The sequence below is a fragment of the Anabrus simplex genome, chromosome 3, assembly GCF_040414725.1.
Source record: "Anabrus simplex isolate iqAnaSimp1 chromosome 3, ASM4041472v1, whole genome shotgun sequence".
Taxonomy (NCBI): domain Eukaryota; kingdom Metazoa; phylum Arthropoda; class Insecta; order Orthoptera; family Tettigoniidae; genus Anabrus; species Anabrus simplex.
In genome coordinates this window covers 360515454-360531845 of record NC_090267.1, presented here as the reverse complement: position 1 = coordinate 360531845, position 16392 = coordinate 360515454, and the positions used below count along the sequence as shown (strand labels likewise).

General features: G+C 36.4%; 1 protein-coding gene across 8 annotated transcripts in view; it reads right to left on the bottom strand.

Annotated features, from left to right (window-relative positions):
* The window catches only part of LOC136866373 (palmitoyltransferase ZDHHC2), a 364730-nt gene that overhangs the window by 227205 nt on the left and 121133 nt on the right, over window positions 1-16392 (bottom strand). For all 8 annotated transcript variants that reach the window (XM_067143256.2, XM_067143257.2, XM_067143258.2 and 5 more), the window contains exon 3: window positions 9889-9983. In XM_067143256.2, coding sequence (XP_066999357.1) covers window positions 9889-9983 — 95 coding nt within the window. The remainder of the gene's footprint in view (window positions 1-9888; window positions 9984-16392) is intronic.

Here is a 16392-nt window from a genome sequence, read left to right as displayed (position 1 = left end):
ATTACATCACTCTTGGGATTAGATTCAGCCATTTAGTGGCCATCTTCAGCCAAATAAGAATTAAACAGATTATGTGATTGAGTGAGTGATTAACTGATTGATTGATCAATCGATTGATTGATGTTTAAAGGGGCCTAACATTGAGGTCATCGGGCCCCTAATGGTACAAAATGAGATGAAATGAAATGACAACAAAAATTCCAAAATCCTCCACTGACCAGAATTCAAATCATGAGGACGAACAATGAATGGATGGACGGATATGAATTTAAAACGATCAGTGGATCCGACCCACAGTGCCTCACATGCACAGAAGCTGGCACAAAACAATAGTATTACTGGGCCAGATTTGTCGATGACACATTAGTAATTTTAAATGAAGAATCAACCAACGCAACCTCTACACTTCATCTCAACAACATAGACTCTAGCATTAAATTCACCCTCGAATCACAACACAACCAAACTCTCAATTTTCTAGACTTAACTATCACTAGACATCCTTCTTCTTTATCTTACAAAATATTCAGAAAACCGACCCAAACAGCAACCACAATACGACAAGATTCATCGCACCCTCAAGCACATAAACGCGCTACTTATAACAGCTTAATTTTTCGTGCCTTCAACACCCCTATGTCTAAAAAAGATTTAAATAATGAATTAAACACCATCCGTAACATCGCTAAATTCAATGGCTTTAACAACTCCTTCATAAACCGTAGCATCAACAAATTCGAACACCATCCTAAAACCACGCTATCTAAAGACATAACAAAACCAACTGCATTTTCCACTTTCACTTAAGATGCTTATAAAATAACTAATGTTTTTAAAAAACACAACATGAAAATTTCTTTTAGAACTAACAATAGAAATTTTGGTATTTTACACAACTCTAAATCACTAAATAAATCTAATGCTTTTTCTAAATCTGGAGTATACAGATTCAAATGTAACAACTGCAGCTCCTCCTACATCGGACAAACTGGCCGCAACTTCAATATCAGATACTCCGAACATATCAACGCCATTAAATACAACAGATTCTCCGCCATAGGACAAATACAAAACTCCAAGCATAATTTCACCAATATTGAAAAAGACATGAAAATACTTAAAATCATTAACAAAGGCCCCCTCTTAAACACTACTGAAAATTGCTTTATTCACCTTGACCAATACTTCAACCCTAATTTCAATTTAAACAACATTTCTGAAAAATCCAACATCCTTTTCGACTTCCTAATTCTTCTTCTCAAAAATTCTAAATTTCAAAACCCCAATTCTATTTTCCATGCCTTACAAAGTTCCTACCCACATTTTCTACCTCCAATAACCCACCCTAAACTACCCCTCCATCTTCATATCTTATCCTTCCTCAACACTGTTTAACTTCAATCTCTTTTATTCTTCTCTTATTCCACTATTCCTCTTCCTCTATTAATTTCTCCTATCTTTTCTTTTCACCTCAAAAAAAAAAAAAATGAAGAACTGCCACCTTCATTTCGGTTCTTCTCATTCAAATTTAACTCTTGACTTGCGCCGACTTCGACTACTTCAATCACGACCTGAATTTTTTACATTTTAAAAAATAGCGCACTGTGCATATATGTTTTAATTTGTTTCCGGTATTGCACTTTTTACTATATTTTTTTCTCTTCACAATTGTTTTTTCACGTCAACTGTTCCAAAAATTCTACAGCATCACAATTACTTATTCAATTATATTGAATTTAATTACATGTATCTATATATACCTACATTCCCACAACCGAAGCAAATACTGGATCTTTAAGCTATTCTTCATTTTACGTTGGCGTTTGAAAGCACATTGCCTGATGTTGAATATATCATGCTGATCACCGGGAGCTGGCAAGTTACTTCAATTGATCTACTCATCTTCAGCTTCAGCATGACTATATGGATCTTTATATGTGTTCGATTGTGCTATGACTTTGTGCCTAACAGTGTATACAAGCTAGCTCATTTAACCGTTCTCCGCTTTTCATAAACATTATAAGACTTTGCCTAACACTGCGTGTGTCATACTGCCGCTCAGAAAATTACACACCGTTTCTTTTAAGTGACTTACATTTTACTTCTTCTGAATTTTACAGTGTCTACCCCCGTCATTTTTTATATCGCCTCTTCTACTGATCCGGAGTGAACTTGATCTTTTATTTTCTTTTTCCTATGCATTGTTTTTCATGTTTTAATCGGCTGATGATGGATGACCTGGACTAGGGTCGAAACCGGTACCACTTCTACTTATTATTAAATAAGAACGTAATCTTTGCATTTAATATTCTTTGGTATTGAATAGGTTGAAACTCTTTATTTATTATTTCAATGTTAACACATTATGGTACTATTCACAGGTAGTGTAATACGCACATGTAACACAAACCTATGGTGTATCGCACATTGCAGCGCTATTTGCAGGCAACGCAAACCTATGGCGTTCCTCACATACGTGGACTAACCACAGGGACTCGTACTATCCCATGGAATTCCCCGCATAGTGGGAACTGAGCATAGGTAAGGCAGAACCATGGTGTCGCTAATCTCATGGTGTCGCTCATATAGGGGTACGAATCACAGGTACTGTAGGACCCACCTCCAGATTCACACACTGTCGCTACTAATCACAAACCTATTGCGTACCTAACATAGTGATACTACACGCAAGTAAATGCAACCCCTGGTGTTCCCTGCGTGATGGTTCCAAATACAGTAGAGACATTATGCGACACTTCCGGATTTAGCCGTGTTAAAATGGGAGACAAGTCGCAAGTGGTGCTCCTAGTGGCTTGACCTGAAAATTCACGCTAAATTCAAATATCAATGGAAATGTATATACGGAAATGGATAAATTACGTCTAGAAAGAAAGATATTAACTTCGAAGTTGCTAAAGCAATTCTGGATAAATGAGTCAAGAATTATTTAACAGGTTATTATTAAAGACTGAAATTAGACATATAATCAAGATGTGAAATGGACTGCTGTGAAAGGGCTTGATCTTTCATTTATGCATTACTTTTTTAGCTTTAGAATTTCTGCCTGAACATTCACAGCCAGATTTTTCTTTTTTCTCATTTAAAAGCATTGTATGATACTAAAACACTTGTCAACAAAAATATCGGCACATTCCTTACATTGATGGTTATGAATTTCATGTTTTTGGTCCGTATTGAACTGAGAATAATATATAAGTAATAATAATAACAACGTAAACGTTTCCACCTTTTCAATACTACAATATATTCACAAAATTACAAATTACACGGTACTAGTTTCGACCCATCTAGGGGTCATCATCAGCCGTATTGGAGCAAAGATCATTTGTGGCGAAATCCTTTTAGGATTGAAAAGGTGGAAACGTTTACGTTGTTATTATTATTACTTATATAACATTCCTTACACACATGATTCAATGAATTTACATTTAAGGGCTGGACAATTTTCCTTTTAACTTGAAGCCTACTAACAGAAAGAAAATCTATAAATTTAGCCTCAAAAACATATGCATACGTATTTTCCTGAATTAAATCACACCCACAGATCACACCTACAACAACACATCGGTACTGAAGGTTAACTGCTGCACTATACAAAAAAATATGCGTATTATATTTTAAGCCAGTTAAAATATGGTTCAAGCACGTCAGAAGATTATGAAGTACTATAAAAATCTCTGTCACTGGAAGAATATATAGCCTATATGCAAACACAATATTACTTACAATTTCTTGTCACGAGGGAAATGGAAGAAAGACCATGCATTCTACTCTACTTAATAGTTACTGCAGCCAAATACAGCACATACCTTTCCCCTCATGTTGAGAGGAGGTATCAAGGAATGACACACGCTACTATTTAATTATGTCAACTCACTGAAAACGCATAAATAACACCAAACTCTTCACACATAAATACACATGCTCTTATGACAAAATCAGTAGTTCTCGGGTCAATCCGCTGCAGAGAGCTCTAATAGCTGTCCCTCGATATCTCGCTGAGTTTCGCACATTGTCTCTACTGTATTTGATGGTACTAATTACAAGTAGTTTCATGGTTCTAATTGGATCACCCCTTGGTCACCCCTCTTAGTCGCCTCTTACGACAGGCAGCGAATAACGTGGGTGAATTCATAGTCTGCCTCCCCCACCCACAGGGTGTGTGTATGTTTGTTTGGTCCACGAGAGGTATTTTATTACCCTCAAAGCCGCCGGCAAGCCGGTTAGGACCCCCCTATCCGCCACCTGGGATGCACCACGTGGGAGTATCACCTCTCCCCCTGGTCTATCCCTGTGGAACAGATTATGTGATAACTAAAACATATGTATACCAGACAAAGACAATGCTGTCCGCCTCCGTAGCGTAACGGTTAGTGTTATTAGCTGCCGTCCTCGGGGGCCCGGGTTCGATTCCCGGTACTGCCAGGAATTTAAAATCGGCAGGAGGGCTGGTATGTGGTTGAAATGGTACATGCAGCTCACCACCAATGGGGGTGTGCCTGAAAAGAGCTGCACCACCTCAGGATGAGGACACAAGTTTACTTACTTAAAGACAATGCTGCAGGAATAATTATAACATTAAAATACATATAACAAAAATTATGGTTATGATCTTCTTGTCAAAATATGATGTCTTTAAGTTGACTTAGGACCTCAGGCAAGGAAGTCATTCTGTAAATGATAGCCAAAATTAGGAATGAATAAACAAACAAAAAAGAAATGTACATTTCACTATAGAGGTGTCTCATAAATAATTTTTCTCCTTTTTAAATTTATTTTCTGTATGCTTATTCATTCCTAATTGGATGGAGTTATGCATGAATAGACCAAGCGCCATTTGACGAAAATTGAGATTTTAGCACTATCTTGTAGAGGAAAGCAAGAACTACTTATAATAAATTCCCCATTGTCTTACAAGAGGGCATTAGTTGTCAGTAAACGGAAAACCTAAGCGACATAGCAGGAATCAATTAAACTGTAAATTGTATCAGTAGACTATGCGACATTCCATTTTGCATCATTAGACCAAGCGCCTTATTCCTCACATTGCGTCATGGATGACAGCGAGGGAACCCGCGTTTTCGATAGTGCTAATTTATTGACATGGTGATACATTGAGTGGTTTACCAACTGACGAAGTTCAGCGATGTATCAAGTACTTCCAAAAGTAAGGGGAAGGACAATGCTACTAATGCAGCTTGCTAAAATGGTTACGTCGGAGAACCATTCTCTAGAAGAACTTTCTAAAGTTAGTATCAAAATGAGATTGTTGTATGGTATCTAATAAGGTAGTCTGCAATATAAGTAATATTTCTATACTGATATATTTATTTGAAGAAGCTGCAAGGGCTTCACTGTAACAGTATTTTAACAGAGGACTACATAAACATAATGAGGAACTGCAGGCGGAAAAACTCTATGGTTGTTCGCCGGATGGAATACACGTTGTTCTTCAGTTCAGCAGAACTTGAAAAACTGATCGTGAATCGGGAAACTGATGTCCATGGTTGCAAGATAAACTGGCAAAAACTAAAAGAAATCTAGTTCTTGAAATCACAGCCGTTCAGTATGTACGTCAAAACTACATTCGATGGTGAAGATATGGAAGTAAATCTAAATACATCGACAGAAACACATAATAGTATAAATAAATTGATATTTCACTAACTCTAGTCAGGAATCTTATGAAACAAGAGAACACTAAAGAAGAAGAAATAAGTGGGAGTCCTTGTTGTACATGAAGTTCACGTTTCAAATACTACCCTGAAAGATTTATGAATTGAAGAAAAAATGCTAAAAAATGGGGACTTCCAAAAAAGTGATAGGTGAATGTGTCATAATAACCTATGAATTCAACAGTAAAAGCGAAAGCATTTCTAAGGAAAGGAATGGAAAGAAATACGGTATTATCTCATATGAAGTCCACTTTCATTTGGTGTGTCTATGAACAAGCATATTAACTTCCGTGTATCTTTGCTGTTTTAAAAGGAAAAGTAACAAAATTGATGTATGGAGAAGAATTTTAAAAAAAACACACACACAGGGTAACTTTATCAAGTGATGCGATATCGTATGGCCTCCGGAGAGACCTGGTGCAGGTGTTTCTAGCTGACTACACATAGGTGACCTGCACATGTAGGTAAGTGGTGGTGGTGTGCATACAGCCTACTCTTGCTGAATAAAATCAAGAGTCAAGGCTCAACATCTCCATCTGACCGACAAATCACCTTCAACAGTGTCATATGCCCTCACTCCATACAAACACTGTGGAAAAGTTTGGAATTGCACCCAGGCTTTTGGCACACACTCCAGTGATCTGAAATTGTATACTACCACCTCCCCTACCCTGCAGGATAACGTTGACAGCAAAAATTTCTTCCACCAACGGGATCTAAACCAGCTCACTACAATGTCAGGCCATAAAATAAAGATGTCTTCACAATCATAGCTCCCAGCAGGCTACATTGCCAAATTAAAGAAAAAGATGGGCCATGGAAAGCAAAATAATGAATTCATCAACACCATCACCAATCTAGCTCCAGTTTCCCAAGTGTGATGTATAAGCGCTCACCACTTCTTCCTGTCAGAATATAGTTTCAGTTCTATGTCCTCCCACTTGACATTCCTCTTGCTGACCTACAATTTCACTCTGTCTATCTGTCGGTTCCTCTGCATCCCTATTGATCTCTTCTGTCTCACTTCTGTCAAAGTAATTCCTTACTGTTCTCCTGTCCATCCTCATTACATGTCCAAACCATTATAACCTGCATCTTCCTTAAAGCTCAGTAACAGGTGTTTTGATGCAAGCCTCCTTCCTGTTTGCTTCATTTCTTATCTTGTCTTTTGGTTCATTGTTCTGATACATTCCATTTCTGTTGACTGGATTTTACCATTAGCCTTATTGTGTAGGATACATGTTTCAAGTCCATAGGAAAATAATGAATTATTAGATTATACACTGAGCGGCACGAAAAAAACAACACCAATGAATGATGTATAATTATTGTGCAACTATCTATTTAACCAAAGTGAATTCCTTATCTCAGTCAAAAAAAAACAGGAACAGAAGATGTGATTAAAAAATATTTGTTCCCATAATTTCACACAAAACACTGGACAGGTAATAAGACAGTCTCAGTTCATTCAATCTCGAAATCAAGATCCCCATCGAATCCATCTATGCCGTCTACGATACCTATTGTCATGTTCAAAGTCTTGCTTTCCACAGCACTATTCTTCATTCTAAAATCTCTTACCTCCTCTTTCAATAAATAAATCTACTTGTATCTGCCTCTTCATTCAAATTACAATGTCATCAGCAAATAGCATAGATTTTACTTGCTCTGGCATCATCATCTCTTTGATATTACCATTTGTAGAATTCTATCCATGTTCCTATCTTTGTATATATGGCTTGGTTTGCACTTGTTTGTTCTTTTCCATTCCTTATACACCAAAAGCAGGAAGATATTGCTTAAGAGATGGGGAATCTGATTCAGTAAGAAGAATCAGTTCAATACGGAAACAAAACTGAAGTTACATCTTTGAATTTTGCCTTTCTAGTTTCTATGGTTGTGGTAAGGAGCAGGAATAGACTAAGGTACCATTAGAATTATGACAAAATACAGAACTATAATTATCAAATTCTGGAACGAATCAGTAGTAGATAACGATGTAGTATTTTGCAACTGTAACCTCCAAAAAAAGGATGTTATGCTTCTTAACAATGCCAACAATTTCTTTTATCAGCTATTGTAACTTGTAGAGCAGTACCAGTTGAGGACTCATTCATCAAAATCCATGGTTCCGCTTTCCGTTCTCAATCACGTGGTAATCGAATGAAAGAATAAAAATGAACGAGTCAAATGAACTAGACAAATGAAAAGGACAAACAAAAGAATCATTTTGGTGTATCATTTCAAATGTCAGAATCGCCTTGAAGTTTCTTGTAAAATTGTTTGGCTTCTGCAAGTATTAGGTGCAACAGCGACTTAAGGTCTCCAAGTTTGGCTTCAGAGATAGGTTTTCCATTTGCCCACAAAGGTATTAATGCCTGATTAAAAGGAACTCTAAGTTTCCTACGGTCGTCTCAACTCTGAAACATTTAGTTTGACCTACTTTGGAACCGTTCAATTTGACCTGACAGCTTTCACAGTTCTGATATAATGCTCTTACCATTTCATTGTTTCAATCCCAATCTGTGCCTTAGTCAATGTTTTCTATACAACAGCGCATTCAGGATTCAATGTAATAGCAGGCTGATGCACGCAAAATTGCTAACGGGAAATTTTGAACATTTCATGTAAAAATGAGTTTTATGTGGTACGCTGGTACATTATGTTCTAGTGTGTTTCCCATGATTTATGCACTATGTAGAGTTGTAGAAAATTAGTTCTAACATGAAAATAAAAGTGTTTCCTGAATCATATCCATATAACATTTTTTTTTCTTCTACATATGAGGAATGTGTCCTGAAAGTTTGGCCGTACCTTACTGTTCCACTCTGTATATCTTGAAAAGTCATCACCAAGTCCTTTCCATATTCCTAATACTTTTCCATCATCTGATGTAATGTAAATATTGGGTCAAATTCTTAATTCATGCTGGTGTTCTGCAAGTTTTCCTTCTACTCCGTCTCTTATTCATTTATCAAAGATCCTTTCGAGGAACTTAGCTGTATGAGGGACCAGTGTCACTCCTCTGTAGTTTTCACACCACTTCCTGTCTTAAAGATCGTTGCTTTATGTACATGTCTTTCTGCAACCAGTTGATTCTTACATTGCAGAACTTGCATAATTATAATTTGTCTCATCTTATCAGAAACAAAACTCCTTGAACTCACTTCTGCATACATAAATCAACTTCACTTTCGGCATAATATCACCAATCAATACAGATCACTGCAAAATAAGGATAAAACCATATGGTGTCTTAACTGGCAAAGCTGGGCAAACTAAAGGAACACCAAGAAGCAACAAGGTCAGAAAAATGAGTCCTCTTGGAAGATCAAGTACAGTTGTGGGTGTAATCAGCAGTCTATGATTAACATCACCTGCAAGTCAATGGTGGTATTACAAAGTAGCCCAGCTTCCAAAACTTTAACCAACTGATTCCATCAAAAGTTTGTTCACATCTTTTCAAAACAGTATTATTTCAAGATTTCGCAAAAAAAAAAAAAAAAAAAAAAAACAGCATTATTTCGTGCCCCAATTTTAGAAAATGTCCAACTTCAGTAAACACTTAATCAGTAACTAGAAATAAGTCAACTGATTCAATTACAATGCATTTAGCAAATGAACATCTCGCAAAATGTTGCCTATTAATCATATATTTCAACCTACTCCATAAAAATAATATTGGAATTCCAAATTCTCAGGAATATGTTTCTTCAGAACAGGAATGTATGCCTATAGAAATGTAACTGAGAAAATAACACTGAAACATGATCACAGAAGAAAAGATCTACACTAAAATATTATCTACATTCCCATATAATGATGGCAGTAGCAAATATGGTTTTTAGAGCGATTTACAAAAATAATCACCCCCTTTTAACTTATAATTAAATAAGGTGAGGGAGGGGGAATCAGGTCCAATTCTTCAAAGAATAAAAAAGGCACAAAAATGGACTCCCTAGGTCTTACATGCCTAACATCATGTGGGTTGGAACAGAAAAATTGTCCAAGGAAGGTTAGATAGGAAAGTGACGAGACTGATATAAGTAGGCAGAACCAATGCCCAGATCAGCTAGGGGTCACAATCCCCACTTCACACTCTGAAGCTCAGAACTCCTGGGGTGTTCTTACAATGGTAACAGATAAAAAGGACTTAAAATAGCAATTCAGAATGTATTAATATAAAACTCACCTGGGTAGGAACTCTCCCAATGTCCGTGAAGATGGTTTGCCAGTAAGCCCAGACAAAAATAGCAAACAGTATGTGGTAGCCAATCAGGTATAAAACTGCAATAAAAATTACATCATTACTAATATAGCAATAAAGCAACCATAAGACATATGAAAATGCGCATTTAATTTTCAGGAACAAATACTGGTTATTTGAAAAAAAAAAAACCAAAACTATTCAATTTCATACAAAAAAAAAACAAGTATCAAAAATGTGTCAACGAGATCTAAATCTTAAAAGAAACATATAGCACTGTAGCATGACCTGTGTTTCGAACACAATGTGGTAAGGAATTGTAAACCATTTCTCTTAAAATCCTATTTTGAAATGATGTCATATCACCAAGGTTTCTAGGCACGACATATCAGTGTCTGGTACACATGTCATCATCATTATCATCATAGGCATTCATTCATTGATGAGTATAATGTTATATTAACGTTGCGCTGATCATGGGCTCTTACAACACTGAAGAAAAATTCTACAATCAAGCCCTGTCGCAATTCAAAACTTCCCATGCTCCTTGTTGCAGAACCTAGTGGTCATTTTATTCTCTGGTTTTTGTGTTCTTTTTATGTGATCTCCTTTTTCAGGCTTGTGCCTTCATCACTGTCATTTAACATATTGCCATGTCAGCCAATCGGTTGTTATTTTCCCAGTTGCCAATGTCAATTTGGCAATTCTTCATATCAGACTTTAGAACATGCATGAATCAATTTTGCTGTCCTCCCTGATTATATTATTCATGTAAAAACACGATAAAAGTAGGGAAGATCATAATATGAAGATAAAGATAAAATTCAAGAGCACAAATCGGGGGGTAAATATTTATAGGAAGAAGAATTACAGATTGAAATAATTTACCGAGACAAATTTCCAACTTATTTGAACTCATTTAAGAAATGACTAAATAATTTTTAGGAAATCTGCTACCTAGCCTGCAGCCCTAAATGCAGATCAGTGGTGATTGATTGAAACTAAGTTTTCCACTTACCAAATTGTTCGAAAATAAATGCCGAAATATACAATGTCCAGTTTTAAACATCTCTGTCTCTTTGTCATACAGGACCAATCAACAGAATCGTAAATAATACCTATATAGAACAGACCTGTCCAACTCAGCACCCTTCAAACACAGATTTAATTATACCAACTTTAATCATAGGTAAAAGTTTAGGATTACCTTTTTAACATACAAATAATGGTTAAATCTTTCCCTGGCATCCCCACAATTGTGATTCACCTCTTTCTCTTCTTAGTTTTAGCTGCAGTCATTCCACAGACCGCACCCTCTGATATTCTCAGGCGCTCTGTGCTTTTGAAGTACTGTAACAGCTCTGTACATTTTAATCCCTGCTTCCTGTTGAGTGTCTGGCATTGTAAGAGAGGGGCTGAGGGGTGAAGTGTAAAAGCTGACACAACATTGATCGCATTGTGAATGTTTCATAAATCCTTCCTTTACAACATTCTTACAAAGCATCTGCTGTTCCCAGCCGTGGAACAGACAAGTCTTCTGAAGTCCTTGGTTGAATTTGGATTGGATTGTGACAAGAACCAGTGTGCAGAGAACACGCAGTGTCATATTTCACACTAATTATATATGATTATTTTTAAATACAGTAGAGTCCTGCTCAACTGATCTTCGCTTATCTGACATTTTGTGTTATCCAACAATGATAGACTTCATTTGAACTTTTGGAGAAGAAATTGAAAAATGGTACTCTGCCAGAGCAACAAGTGATGCACTAAAAATTAGAAAAACAAAGAAAAAAATGTGAGTTTGAAAAAGTAAGTGAAGAACGATTTCTTTGGTTCACTCAAATCAAATCAAAATCTCTTTATTTGCAAATGAGGTGTCTACCTCGGTGGCAAATGGTACACTAAAATACATTATTGTCAAGCACTAAATTTTAAATTAACATGAGACAAAGAAAATTTTCCTAGAATACAATATTATACAATTTACGCTAATAATTTATTCTATTAAACACACACATCATCCTTAATAAATTTATATTGTTTACAAAATTCTACTTATAATATCTTACAAACATAGTCAACTCATATACAGTATGTGAAATTACTTCTAATAATAATATACAACTGGTGTAAGATTAAAATTAACATTGAATTTATTTACATATTTATATTTTACCCATTTCGGAACTTAAGTAGCATAACGACCTGCTGCATCTTAACCAGAGCCCCTTTTGCCACCACTTTTCAGAGTTCCTGAAGGGCCTTCACAGCTACCGTAGCGGTCCCAGGGCCCTCGAAGTCCCCACTGTACTTCACCCCTACAGGCAGTCCCCTACTTGTCTTGCCTAAGCCACGAACGAAGGAGGTCGCAGTGAGCTGTGGGTCCCGGGAGGGGAGTGGAGTTTGAGAGTGTGGAGTGTTGGAAGGTCGCCGAGAAGTGGGTCGACAATGATTGGGATAGAACAGTACAGAGTGGCGATAGGAAGATGGCAGAGGAAAATGAAGAAAGAAGAAAAGAAGCCAGGTGGGTGTAAAATGGATATGGAGAGGAAAGGAGAACTATTGTTATCGGCAGCAGTGATTATAATTTTACTATGTATTGGGGGGGGTCGAGTTGAACCCAGACCCGTCATCTAGTAGAGGTGAGGAAAGGGAAAATATGGACGCTATCAAAAGAGCTGTAAGAGAGGTGCTGACAGAAGTTTGCCCTTTCGGGCAAATAAAGGAGATGATTGAAGAACAAACCAGTAAGATTGAAAAAATGGAAGTATGGATAAGAGAAAAAACGGACGACATGGATGCACAGGCGAGAAATAACACCGAGGAAGTGGTAGCATTAAGGGAAAAAGTAGGACGACTTGAAGAGGAGAATTGCAGGCTGAAAGCAGAAGTGGAAACAAATACTTTATACAGAAGGAAGAAGTGCTTGTTTATTTATGGAGTGCCTGAGGAGTCGAGAGAAAGCAAAGTACTTACTACTTATAAAGTAGTGGATCTAATACAGAGAAAAATGAAAATAAACTTTAGTGAAGTAGATATTGATGATGTGCAGAGAGTGGGGAGAACTAGAGGCAACAGGCCTATAAAGCTACAATTGTTTTCAACGTTGATGGCGGATGTTGTGTTAACAAATGCGGGAAATGTACAGAGGGAGAAAATATGGATAAAGAGAGACGTAGGAAGTGACGCGATCAAAAACGAGAGGATACTCAGAAAACACAGGATACTGGCTGTAAAACAGGGGCTGAAGGCAACTATTAGAGGTCAAAATCTAGTGGTGTCAGACAGAAGCTGGAAGAGGATCTGGTCTGTGGATAGATTGATGGATTTAGAATTGAAGTTAAAACAAGATGAGGAAAAGGAGAGTAGTGCAATAAACTGTAGGCAAATGAGGAGAAATACAAATAACAGTGTGCTGAGGATGGACGTAGGGATGAAGTCAAAGCAGGCCGAAGAAAAAGAGAGTAGTGCAGCGATTAGTGGAGATGATAGGCAAAATACCAGAAGTATCAGTGTACCGTGTGAAGAGAGGCAGGGAGAAGTGCCAAGTGCTAAAGTGACCAATAGCAGTGTTCGGAGTGAAGAAGTGCTGGTAGAGAGGCGAAGTGAGAATATGGCTATTTGCAGTGAAGAGGGAAGTAAAGGAAGTGTATGCAGTGAAGTAAGGGAAACGCAAGGTAAAAAGGTAACGGCAAGGTTAAACTTGGGGAGCCTAGACCAGAGTAGGGCCAGATACAGGAACAGAGATCTGACAGAAATGTGGGGTACAAGTGGATATGAGAGGGGGGTAGTTACTAGAAGTAAAAAACAGTAGTAGGTGGTTTGGTTACTGAAAGTAGAGATGAGAAGCGAGAATGGTTGGTAAGGTCTGGACATTGGTATATAGAGTACTTGTGTAGGGTAAGATGTCTTTTAATTATAGTGTATTTCAGAGAAGGAGTGCATAGGGACCTATATGTACATGTGAGAGTGGAATAGGTATTATGGGGTGCTCCGGGATCGCATATGGGATATTTTAAGTTTATTATTTACTGTAAGTAAGGCAAACGGTTCATAGAGGGAATCTACCGTTGGCCAGTTGATTATTAATATTATTATTATTATTATTATTGTTATTGTTATTGTTATTATTATTATTATTATTATTATTATTATTATTATTATTATTATTATTATTATTATTGATATCATTATTATTTTATATGTGGGTAGGGGGTATTGTATATTTAGTTATTTATTTATTTATTCATCTAATTATTTATTTGACGTGATAGTGTGAGAGAGATGAGTTTATTATCATTTTGTAAATTTTGGTTTGTTTGTATGGAGAGGAGAAAGAAATATGAGGTTGGAGAGGTGTTGGTATATGAGTGATTGGTATTTGTGTTGTTTGCAGTATTGATTAGGTGTAGGTCAGTAACAATAAAGTGACGAAAGCGCAGAACGAAATAAGGACACTTGATGAGCAAGCTTGAATATTGAGTAAGAGACTGCTACAGCAAATGACTGTTACGAATAATACTCTTATACATAGATTATTATTATTACTATTATTATTACTTTCATTATTATTATTATTATTACTATGTTTCTCTTTTTTAGTTTTACTCTACGATAATTTTCGCTTCTTTTTCTTTTTTTTGGTGAACTGAGTGGTTTATTATTATTATTATTATTATTATTATTATTATTATTATTATTATTATTATTATTATATTTATGTGTGGAGGCTGGTGTCTGGTATGAGTATTTAATTTTTGGAGCTGGAGAGAGGTGAGTTTACTAACATTTTGTAAATTTTGGTTTGTTTGTATGGAGAGGAGGAAGAAATAATACTCTGATATATAGATTATTATTATTACTATTATTATTACTTTCATTATTATTATTACTATGATTCTCTTTTTTTTAGTTCTACTCTATTGATTCTGGGGGGTTAATTCTAATTTTGTTTCTTCTTTTTCTTCTTCTTTCTTTTTTTTGTGATCTGAGTGGTTTATTATTATTATTATTATTATTATTATTATTATTATTATTATTATTATTATTATTATTAGGGTATTTATTTGTGGAGGCTGAAATGTTGTGATGATGGGGTTTTCATTGTTAAAATGTGGTGAGAGTAGAAGTATGTCTGTTAACTAGATGGTAATTAGAGAAGTGGCATAGCGGTCTATGTGTATGTGTGAGAGTAAGCAAAATCTGAAAGATGGCTGGTTTGGTATGCAATAGTGTAATGTTGCTGTTGTAGCTTATTTTGGAGTAGGTCAGGGAACAATAAAGGTGATGAAAATGCTGAAGCATGAAGGTTTGCGTGATGTGTGGGTACGTGTGAATGATAACAAGCAGAGAGTTGCAACACCAGCAATAGAATGTAAATATAGGCCCGGCGGAGGAGGTCTGGTCTATAACTGTAGCGTTAGGTCTTTTTGTTTTATTGTTCATTTTATTTTGTATATGGTGGAGAGGGGTGGCTTAGGTTGGACTTCGTTTATTAATTTTAATAGTTATTGATGTTTTATGTGTGAATTTAGAATTAGACAGGGGAGTAGCTGGACGTGGCATGAAGAGACGGAAGATGACTACCGTGGTGACTTAACTTTTGAGGTCACGTTTCCGGAGTATCTGACAGGCTTCATGGCACGGCCAAGGTGTACAGTAGCAGTATTTAGTATTTATTTATATATTATTATTGTGAACATGTACTCGGGGCTGAACACCTGTTTTGTTCATTAATAAACATAAACAGTCCCCTACTTGGGCTGTCCAAACTCCATAGACCAGGGGATGGAATTAATTTAATCACACACATTTTTTATTTACAATATCCTGCACTGGTCGAATGCCCTCTAACATTTCATTTATTTTCTCTGTTGTTGTTTATTCTCTTCTTGAATATCTGTACAGATTTTGGAAAAGGATCAAACACTACCCCTGGTAAACTGTTCCACTCCTTCACGCCCTTCCCAATAAATGAAAATTTACCCCAATCGCTTCTGCTAAAATTCCTTCTAATTTTGTAATTGTGGTCAGTTCTACCAATATAATTATTTTCCAACTGAAGCCTCTCACGAATATCTCTCCATGCTTCTTCTCTTGTATAGGCTCTATATAATCCTATAAGTCTAGTTTTCTCCCTTCTCTTACTTAAAGTTTCCAACCAAGTTCCTTTAACATTTCTGATACACTACTCTTTCTCCTGAAATCCCCTGTTACAAACCTTGCTGCTTTCCTCTGCACACCATCTAGTTCTTTTATTAGGTATTCTTGGTGAGGATCCCAAACACTGTTTGCATATTCCAATAATGGACGAACCATACTTAAGTAACTTTTTTCTTTTAATTCTTTGTTGCATCCTTTAAGTAGCCTCATTATGACATGTAACGATCTGTATGCTTTCCCAACAATGTCATCAACATGACCCTTCCAGTGCAAATTACTTTCAAATCTCACACCTAAGTATTTGCACTTGCCATCTTTTGGGAT